At 41.1% G+C, this 10,000-nt stretch overlaps 2 protein-coding genes across 3 annotated transcripts in view; one reads left to right on the top strand and one right to left on the bottom strand.

Annotated features, from left to right (window-relative positions):
* Positions 1-8,526, top strand: part of mfsd1 (major facilitator superfamily domain containing 1) — an 11,675-nt gene extending 3,149 nt beyond the window's left edge. Inside the window, exons 9-17 of one of the 2 annotated variants that reach the window (XM_054622493.1) lie at positions 720-831; positions 2,471-2,527; positions 2,889-3,045; positions 3,581-3,678; positions 3,804-3,916; positions 4,120-4,167; positions 4,383-4,449; positions 7,361-7,466; positions 7,726-8,526. In XM_054622493.1, coding sequence (XP_054478468.1) covers positions 720-831; positions 2,471-2,527; positions 2,889-3,045; positions 3,581-3,678; positions 3,804-3,916; positions 4,120-4,167; positions 4,383-4,449; positions 7,361-7,466; positions 7,726-7,785 — 818 coding nt within the window. In that variant the 3' untranslated portion in view covers positions 7,786-8,526. Of the gene's footprint in view, positions 1-719; positions 832-2,470; positions 2,528-2,888; positions 3,046-3,580; positions 3,679-3,803; positions 3,917-4,119; positions 4,168-4,382; positions 4,450-5,408; positions 7,294-7,360; positions 7,467-7,725 lie in introns of those variants that run through there. The other variant, XM_054622533.1, reaches the window with a different exon arrangement.
* A 450-nt stretch (positions 8,527-8,976) lies between these two features.
* On the bottom strand, positions 8,977-9,975 carry LOC129096979 (P2Y purinoceptor 4-like). Its single transcript, XM_054605654.1, has one exon. It carries the CDS (start codon positions 9,973-9,975, stop codon positions 8,977-8,979), a length of 999 nt encoding a protein of 332 aa, XP_054461629.1.
* Positions 9,976-10,000: the final 25 nt, after the last annotated feature.

The raw sequence follows: 10,000 nt of genomic DNA, 5'->3' as shown, positions 1-10,000 counted from the left end.
TGGTTTCTTAGTTGAGACAGGGAAAGCTCATCTTAGTGGGTCTCATGCAGGAAGTGATATGAGAACCAATTTCCTCTTATTTTTGTTCCTATTCAAAATATGTTCTTATTTTGTAAGTATCCATTGATTGATAGGATCAGGAGTGGTCGAGAGCACTCTTGCCAAGGAAAATAAAAATGAAAAACTTTTGTTCAGAGTACACAAATAGAGTTTAAGATTTGAGGAATGTAAAAATAAAATAAAATTGTGTCTGGAGTAACTATAATGATTGGATTATTCACTTCATTAGCTAAAAAAATACTATGGGCCCATTAATCCCAATTAAGACAATAAAAACCCCTAGGATGATATTGATAGTGCGTCCCCTCCCTTTTAATGGGGAGATCTGCGGTTTGACCCCCGGCCCCCCCAAGTCCGCATGACGATGCGTCATTTGGCAAGATACTGAAACACAAATAGTTCTGGAGGCTGTGCATCAGCATATTGGGATGAATATGAATATTTGGTGCATCTGGAGGGGACTTCTCTTTTTTCCCTTCACAGAAAATTAAAAGAAAATATAAGAGAGGGTTGTTGCATGAGGCCCAAATGTTAAGTATAATTTCCCCTTAGAACTAAAAGCTTCTTTTGTCAGAAAAGCCACTCTTCTTCTTTTACAGTTGTTTTCAGCAAATAATGCTCTAAATCTGATCTTGACGTGGGTTAATCTTGCATATTAGGTGAGGTGATCAAGTTGACGGACGTGAAAGATTTCCCCTTCCACCTGTGGCTCATCTTCATCATTTGTGTGTGCTACTATGTTGCCATCTTCCCCTTTATTGGACTGGGACAGTGAGTACTACATCAGAGCCACCTCACACTTACACACACACACACACACACAAACTTCCCTCGAGTGGTCCTCTCACACCTTTACATCACTTAAGAAATACACCCAGAACATTGTCTCGTCAGTCAGTGCCTCAAATCTTTCTTATCAAAGTTTCAGCACATATCGCTAGGCCATCCTAATCCAAGGTAATAAATTGTACATTTTGAATTAGTCTAAAAATACTTATGCTTTTATGCTTGTCTTTGGCTTTTTTTTTTAGATCAGAGCTATTCAAGGGTTATTTGTTGGTAAAGTGTTGTTATTGAAAGATTATTATTTGATGTAATATATATTTTATTGTATTATACACCCAGTGTTCACTTTATTCGGTACACCTGTACAACACATCTCAAACAAGAGTAAATAGTGTCGACTATTTCAGTTGTGGATTACTACACCTATGCTGCTCTAGTGAGTGTACTGTATACGGTAGCAGCACAGTGAATGTGGGATTGACTCTTGAAACTCCTTTTTTTAACAATCACCAGACTTCTCCTTTACGGGTCTTGTGTGTAAGATTTCTGACATTGGAAGCACCAAGTACCGATTATCACCAGGGTTTCTGATTTTTATTCCTCAACACTGGTGACAGCCGTGGCTGAAAGGCATTATGGTTTTTGGGTTGTCTATTGGGGTGAATGTGCATCCTTCAGGCCCATTCTCAAGAATGCGATATCTCAGGAACGCCTGGAGGGAGGTTCTTCAAATTTGGCACAAATGCCCACCTGGACTCAAGGATGAAGTGATGAGAATTTAGTTGGTCACTGTTTGCTTGCAAAACTGTTTTTTGGCCATAACTCAAGAATTGATAGGGTAATTATGATAATTTAACTCAAACCTCTAATAGGATAAAGTGATGACATTTTAGACAGAAATGGATTCAAACTTAAACATCACTGTTTGGCGAAGGGATACCTCCATGATGCGGTTATTGTAGTTTTTCTACACACCTTTACTACAACAGAGAAAATTGAGCTATGTTATAATCATGTACTAATTATGAAAATAAGTTGGTTTTTTTTAATGCTGAAATGATTGAACAGCATTTCTGGTTCAGTGCTTGATTAAAATATCTTGAGGATTACTTGTCCTTGACTCAAGAGAAATATAACTCACCTCAAGATGGTATTATGCTGAAATTGTGTGGTATGGATGAAATGGAGAACCTCCATTAAATCAGTACGATGCCTGTGTCTGAGAAGAGACTCAGCAGTGCAACCTCACAATGCTGCGTTGTCATCGAACCACAAAGGGAGGGAGAGGGAGTCAGAAATAGAAAGAGGTCTGACAAATGGGTTTGCATTGAAAGAAACCAATTGAAGCTATCACAACCTGCGTTTCCTTCTCCGAAAGGCTCTCTCAAATCACTTAGCAACTGACATGGTTTTTCCAGCGCGGGCCAGTGCTTACAGAGCAAATACTTGTTATGCAAATTGGGCGGAAAACAATGTATGGAAGACCGAGCGCTACCTGCTCCAGGAGTCAACTCTATTTCTCCCGCTGTTGTGGTCACATCAAAATATATATATATATATATATATATATATATATATATATATATACCTGAGCAGTACTGTGACCTTGTCTTTTTTATTACAGGGTGTTCTTCATTGAAAAATTCAACTTCTCCCCAGCTGAAGCCAGAGCTGTCAACAGGTAACTCAGGGTCCATTAAGACCAATCTACCTTAAGGCACTAACACCATTATATTCTGCTGTTGCTGGTGTATCTCGCACTTCCTTTGTGGGCTGCATTTTATTTATTTTAATGGATGCCAGATTACTTTTCCAGTGTGGCACATCAGTGTTTGAGCTGAGAATTGTTCAGCTACCTGAAATTGGGAACATGTTAGAAGACTATTAAAATCCCAAATAACATAAACCAAATAACACACATTTTCAGATACATTTTCTTAAGTCAGATTTCTGTCAATAACCAGCTAATTCTACAGTATGACAATTAGATTTGTTTTTATTCCAGTCCTTAAGAAATGACCGCCCTTCTCCATCTTTTCCAGTATTGTGTACATCATCTCGGCTCCTGCATCTCCACTTCTGGGCTTCATGGTTGATAGGACGGGGAGGAATGTGATCTGGGTAATGACTGCCGTGGTCGCCACCCTCGCCGCTCACGTGATGCTGGCCTTCACCTTCTGGAACCCATGGATCGCCATGGTAATGCCCCTGGCAACCTCTTTTGGGAATACTCCAACTTCTTTTGTACATTTAGAAACAGTTGTGCCATGAAGGAATTGCAATGTCGATAAATGTCAGGATGTTCACTGGGGATGTAACTTTAATGGTGTCCAAGCTAGATGGATGGACTGTAAATCATAGTGGGTGTGGATACAAGTTCCTAAAAAAAAAAAAAAAAAAGGTGAATTTACAGGCTGTGAATTTTTGTCCCCCTGTTGGAAACCCATCTATTTGCTGTGCAGACACCTAATTTGTTTTAATTTGGACTGTACTTACAGCCTTTGTTGGTAGACACAATATTTTGCACACAAAGAAATTAAAACACTGATTATATTTTATTTAATGTAAAAACTGGTATTATAAATTATAAAAAAAAGCTAGATAGCAGTGGGAGTTAAATATGTTATTCAACACGTGGTTTTGCTTTAAAAGAATGGAATGAATGTATTTTTCTATCGTACATCATACCCAGTAATTCTTAGAGAACCTGTGTGTGTTCTCTCTTGTTTTCCAGTCCCTGCTGGGTGTCTCCTACTCCCTTCTGGCCTGTGCCCTTTGGCCCATGGTAGCCTTTGTGGTACCTGAGCATCAGCTGGGGACCGCCTATGGCTTGTATGTACCTGTAATGACAATGTTATGACTGATCTCCTACATAGTCACCGTTAAAACAAACACAGTTATGATTGGGTATTGTAGTCAGTGATGCTCTGGTTAATCTTCTGCCTTTCGTCCACCAGCATGCAGTCGATCCAGAACCTGGGACTGGCGCTCATTGCCATGGCAGCAGGAGCCATCCTAGACAACAGAGGATACCTGGTTTTAGAAGTCTTTTTCTGCATCTGCATCTGCTGTCAGTATTTTTTATCTCTGTGTTTGTTTGTTTGTTTGTGTGTGTGTGTGTGTGTGTGTGTGTGTGTGTGTGTGTGTGTGTGTGTGTGTGTGTGTGTGTGTGTGTGTGTGTGTGTGTGTGTGTGTGTTTGAGATAACAAGCTCCTGTCTGGAGCACTTTTGAGTGACGATGTCAATGCTTTTCCACATTTTTATTTCTTGCAGTTGCATTGATGGCAGTGGTGATGCTGTACTTTGTGGATTACCTCAGAGGTAAGAGAAGACTGAAACCTTGAACTCTGTGTCACTTCTGTCACTCCTCTCTCCTTTCTGTCTCCATACTGTCTTGTGTCCCCCCAATATACCGCCTTTATTTCTTTTCCCCTGTGGCATCGCTTCACTTTACTTTGTCACTCTTCAGCAAACTCCTGTCCGTACCACCCCTCTCACTCACTTCTTAATCTCCCCGTCTCCCTCTCTTGCTCCAGGTGGAGATTTGAACCGGTCAGCCTCAGCCAGAGCCAAACTCCAGAAAGAATCCACTTTAGACGCAGAGTGAGTAGCATTGACCCTTCACCCTCCTTCACTGCCTTTTTTTCCACCCACTTACTCAACAATCAGACCAGCATCTCAGAAACGTAATGAACAACCCACTCATATAATCAAGTGGTACAGGCATTATTTGGAACACTTGTGAGAGCTCCTGCACTAATTGACTCTAGATGTGTTCTCAGCTGTACCCGCTGCAGTCAATTTACTGAAATTGGCAGATTTTCTATTTTGTTAGCTAGATAAAGATAAATGATTTAAAGGATTTAACAAGATTTGTCTAGTTACAGTCAAGTGATGTGTTACATTCCAATCACATGACTCCTAGTTTTGGGTTCAGGAGTGTAAAGACTTGATGAGTTAGGTTATTATGGGTATTTTGCTTGATTGGGCTTTGATTTATTCTTGAGTGGTTGTTACAGTAAAACAGCTCATGGCCCTTCTGCTAATAAGTTAATGTGTGTTTATCAGTTCATGTTGATTTACTTCCAAGTATTCAAACTTGAAGGGAACGATTCATTGTTGTGTCTCATCTGGTTGATGTATGGTTCTACCTAACTTATTACAAACAATATTAATGTGGACTAAAAGGGAACTCATTCTCTGGGCTTCTTTAAAACAATACTTGTTCCTGAAACAAAGACTTGTTCTGCTTAATCAGCAGGCCAAGTCGGTACATTTATTTAGATCGCATGTCAATAACAAACCACCTGGAGTTGGTTTATTATGTGTTTCACACGAAAAAACAAACCACATGTTCTCGCGGTGAATATGACTAGTTTCTGTTCTCATTATTGGCATGAGAGTGGTCACAGAGAGCAGGAATTTATGTAACCTCTGTTTCTGTCTATATCTCAGTCCCTCTATTCAGTTATCAGTGTACATACAGTTTATATTTAATGCTTATGATGTGTGAAAATACGCACTAATATTTTCTGGTCCCTTCTGTGACTGATATTTTCCAGATGATGATGATGATGATTGTGAGGGAACACACAAAGGCCACGAAGAGCTGTCAATCAACTGCCACTGGGCGGGACTGCACTACTGACTCCTCCCAGTGCCGTCGCCTGTGGCTCTTCCCATCAGATCTGACTGTCTGGCCCCTGGCTATTACATAACCAATCCTGTACTAATATCTTATTATGTCCTTATCAGGACACTGACAAATGACACATCTCAGTTGGGACTCCACAGTTCCTCTCTGACCTCTCATATTGGCTTCATCTCCTCCAATATTCACTCTCCACTCCGCCTGTGCCTGTGCGTGTGCATGTCAAAGTCTCGTCAGTTACTGAAGGAAGTTAAGATGCTTCCAAAGTGTTTCAAATGAAAAGATGAGACTCGTATCCTTTATAAAGGTGTCTATTTATCATAAATAGCGCTTGATTTTATGACATGCTAATTCAACTCACTATGTAAGATTCATATATTAATTAATTTGTTTTAAATGTAAATAGGGTAACTTTGTGGATGTCTTTAAATGTTTTTATATGTTTCTTTTTACAAATTGTTTTAAGAAGCGCCTTTGCCTTATTGCAGACAACTCAGCAGTTAATGTACATATCAATTGTCAGCATTCATAATAATTGCCAACCAAAATCCTCCTTACTGGGCTTTCCTTAGTAGGTTCTTATTCAATTTTAATCATATGCTTCATTGACCTTTTATGGTACAAAATCTCAAAAAGAGCACAGCTCTTTTTTTGTTTAAGTCTTTATGGCTCAATTATTTTATTTGATAATTCCTTTATCTGCTCTTTGCTGGTTTCGGGGGTTCATAAAGATTTACTTTCTGTTGCATCATCAAATGGTAAATGACTATAATGATAAAAAAAAGATAAGAAATATAGGAAGACAAACTTTGGAATGAATTTCCCAGTGTAATGATAATAGCAGATCCAACTTTGTACAAACTGTTTTATAAATGTGACCTTTTAAAGAGTCAGCGTATCAACTTATAAATGATGTTTTGTAGACAGTCATTTGCTTGTTTATCAAGCTCAGGTAATTAACTTGTTGTAAGCACTGCCCCCAAGTTGTTGCTTGCTTCTTCTGAACGGTGACACAAAATATGAATGCACTGTGTTTAACTCTCACTATTCCAGTAATGTGGAAAAACATGTATCTCCATGTGTTGTCATGGTCACAGACTGTGGCTGATAAACACTCACTACCTCAGTTGGCCAAATAAGTCATCAAAATGTTAAGAGTAACTTGACACCCCCTGAACATTTTTGATGACCTCCCTAAGATCAACTTAATGTTGATGACCTCCCTGACATCACACACCGTGTCATTACTGGTGCAAAAGAGCACACTTTCTGAGAATACCTTTATGCGATTTGGTGAATTGCCTCAGAGGCCGAATGGAGTGGAAATTTCCAACCACAGAAAGTAGAACTCTACTTTTCATTGTGGTGTTAAGTTGCTCTTTAAAAGCCAGCAAGTGTAAGAAGACAGTTGTATGTGATTGCACATTAAAATGACCACAGTGGCATACAGCAAGAGCCACTGGTCACTCATTTGCACTATGGGGATGTGGCAGCAGGGCAGTCTTTGCTGAACTGACAATATTTGTGTTAAAGTAGAAGTTGAAGTGTTAACTGTTATTCAGCTGTCTATAAGAAACGACGTGATTTGAGAAATTATCGAAGATCTATTGTACGATCTAAGACAATATGTTTAAAAAGAAGTCTTTTTGTAGAACCAAATCACATTTGATACAAGATTATTAATTGTACAATGATATAAATTAAACATACATTTGTGAAAGCATATGAAATCTCTTTTACTAACTTTTTTTCTGCAGTATTTTTTATTTTTTTTTCTCAAACAGATATTGTAATAATATTGTAATAGTGTTGTTGTTGTTGGCTGTAGAGATGATACAGATGGAGACATTATTATTCCTGCAGGATTGAAAGGCGACACAGTAAACTGAGAGAGGGTGACCTTGCTAAATTAACACCCATGTCTGCTTTTGGCTTACGCAACCGGTACCTCTCAAGGCTGGGTGCACAGGTATGCGCAAACACACACACACCCACCCACGCACACACACACACCACCTCTGATTAGACTCAATTCAAACAGAAATCCATTTATTAATTCATTCAGCCTCTTATCTTCACACTGACAATACATCAGTTGTTTTTTTTTATAGAAGGCCAGAGGGGTTGGTTCAAGCTACGCTTTATAATTAAACACAAATAACTTTCACTTCAGCTTTAGTCTTTTTTTCCCTTTTAATTCCCATCTTTGTTGTCCTCTCTGCTCTCAGCTCCCAGACCACTGCTCGAATCATCTGTCATCACTTGCCCACAGGAGTGTCCTGAAATGATGCAGCTTTCTGCTTCTCTACATTGTTCCTGTTTGAACAAGAAATTGTAGTACTTTTTCTCTTAAGGTGTTTTAGTCTTCACATGACTGACTATTGTTTTTTTTTTTGGGGGGGGGGGTTTCATTCTTACCACCATGAGGCTGTGGCACATGAGGTAGAGCGCTTGTCCCGTAACCACAAGGTTGGTGGTTCAAACCCCTCTAGGTGTCCTTGAGCAAGACACCTAACCCCCAGTTGCTCCCCGGGCGCTTCATTGCAGCCCACTGCTCCTCCGGGATGGGTTAAATGCAGAGAAATAATTTCCCCATTGTGGGACTAATAAAGGCTTAATTATTATTATTATTATTATTATGAATCGTAAATGATTCCCATTTGCTGCACACCTGTGGTCATTTTTAGAGAAACCACACAATAAAAATATTTTTTTCCCCCAGGAGATTGTATCATGAAGTATACAATTGGATGATGCTTCACGGTGCAGGTGCTGTTTTATGGTCATTTCCTAAAGACTCTGCCCTCTGCAAACGACAGAGGGCAGCAAATCCCCCAAAGGCTTGTCACTTCTGGCCACAGTATTACTGCAGACTCAGTATTTGCAGTATCTCTTAGTTCCTTTTGACAATTCTTCAGGTTTTATAGGGTGCAATAAGTTTTAAAAAAAAAAAAAATCGATGTCTGTTACCTGTTAAATATTGCCAAATTATGTTTTTATATACAAAATAATAAAAAAATCATTATTAAACACAGCATTTAGACAGTGTTGGTACTTTTCTTATCACCACTCACTGACTCACCACGATACAAGTCACTCATGGATGAATTCAACCTTTGATGGGTGCTCTCTACCCAGGGGTGCCGCTAGGGATTTTGGGCCCCATGAAAAGAATCTTTACAGGGCCCCCAACACAGCGGCAAAATTTTTTGATGCTATTTTACATACAATTATGCATTTTATTATGCGTTTTGGAAGCATCAACCCCCTGCAGGGGTTGATGCTTCCAAAACAAATAAAGGAATTGTTACCAGGACATGGAAAATAAAACATGTGTGATTATATGTTAGTTAATAACTTAGTGTCATTATTTTTTCTGTATTATAATTTCATCATCATTAGGGGCCTCTCTGGGCCCCCCTCCATCATGGGCCCCTAGAATCCGTCTCCTTTACCCCCCCTTTTCGGCGCCCCTGTCTCTACCCTCCAGACCTGTTTGTGCTGCCCACATCCACCAGACACACTATGGGCTGCACCCTCTTCCTCCTCCTCCTCCCCCACACCCAGGCCCGGAGCTGCTGACGGTGCCGACCGGAGCCCAGAAAGTAGAGCAGAGGATTCGCGCAGCAGTTGAAGCTGAGCGCAGGCTCCCACACCTTCAGGGAGATCATGACCACGTTGACCAGATGACAGTCTTCGGGCAGGTAGACCCTCACGAACAAGTAGACGGTCCGAGCAATGTGATAAGGCACGAAACACACAACGAACATGAGAAACACGACCAAGAGCGTGTAAATGGACTTGTTGCGCATCCGAGCCGTCCTGGCGTTGGATACGTGGTCCGCGGCCCTGCAGTAGAGCACCGCCAACATGGAGCAGTAACAGGTGATGACGACCAGGAACGGGATCACAAAAGCCACTATGATTAAAAACAGCCCATATGGGAAGTACCCTTTAAATCCTGCCGGGTTTGTCATTTCAAAGCACACGGTTCTATTGTTGATCACACCCGTGTGCGCAAACACCAGTGTGGGTAAAAGCTCCGCCGTGGCCAGGATCCAAACCGAGCCCGACGCGACGAGGGCGAGCTTTTTGGTCCTGAGACGCACGGCCACGATGGGGAAGCACACTCCCAAGAAACGGTGCACGCTGACGCACGTGAGGAGCATCATGCTACAGTGCAGGTTGACGATGAAGAGCAACCTGACGATCTTGCAGAGGATGTTGCCGAAGGGCCACAGGTCGCCCATGGCGTTGCTGATGATGAGAGGGGGCAAGGTCAGCACGTAGAGGAGGTCCGCCACGGCGAGGTTGCTCATGTAGGTGACCGTGCTGCTCCAGCGGCGCGTCCGACCGCAAACGCACCACAGCAGGGCGCCGTTCAAAGCCAGGCCCAGCAGGAACACGAGGCTGTAGGACACCGGCAGCAGGATCCTTTGGTAGTAGGTAGACACTGGACAGATGGCGAAGTCATCCATTCAAAAAAAAAAGTTTGTGGATTTG

Source organism: Anoplopoma fimbria, chromosome 1, assembly GCF_027596085.1.
Source record: "Anoplopoma fimbria isolate UVic2021 breed Golden Eagle Sablefish chromosome 1, Afim_UVic_2022, whole genome shotgun sequence".
In the NCBI taxonomy this organism is placed as follows: Eukaryota; Metazoa; Chordata; class Actinopteri; order Perciformes; family Anoplopomatidae; genus Anoplopoma; species Anoplopoma fimbria.
Note: the sequence above shows the minus strand (reverse complement) of the source record. Positions and strands in the feature narration are given on the sequence as shown.

Excerpts from the sequence above, each read along its gene's own strand:
- LOC129096979 (XM_054605654.1), bottom strand. The coding sequence starts at position 9,975 with ATGGATGACTTCGCCATCTGTCCAGTGTCTACCTACTACCAAAGGATC.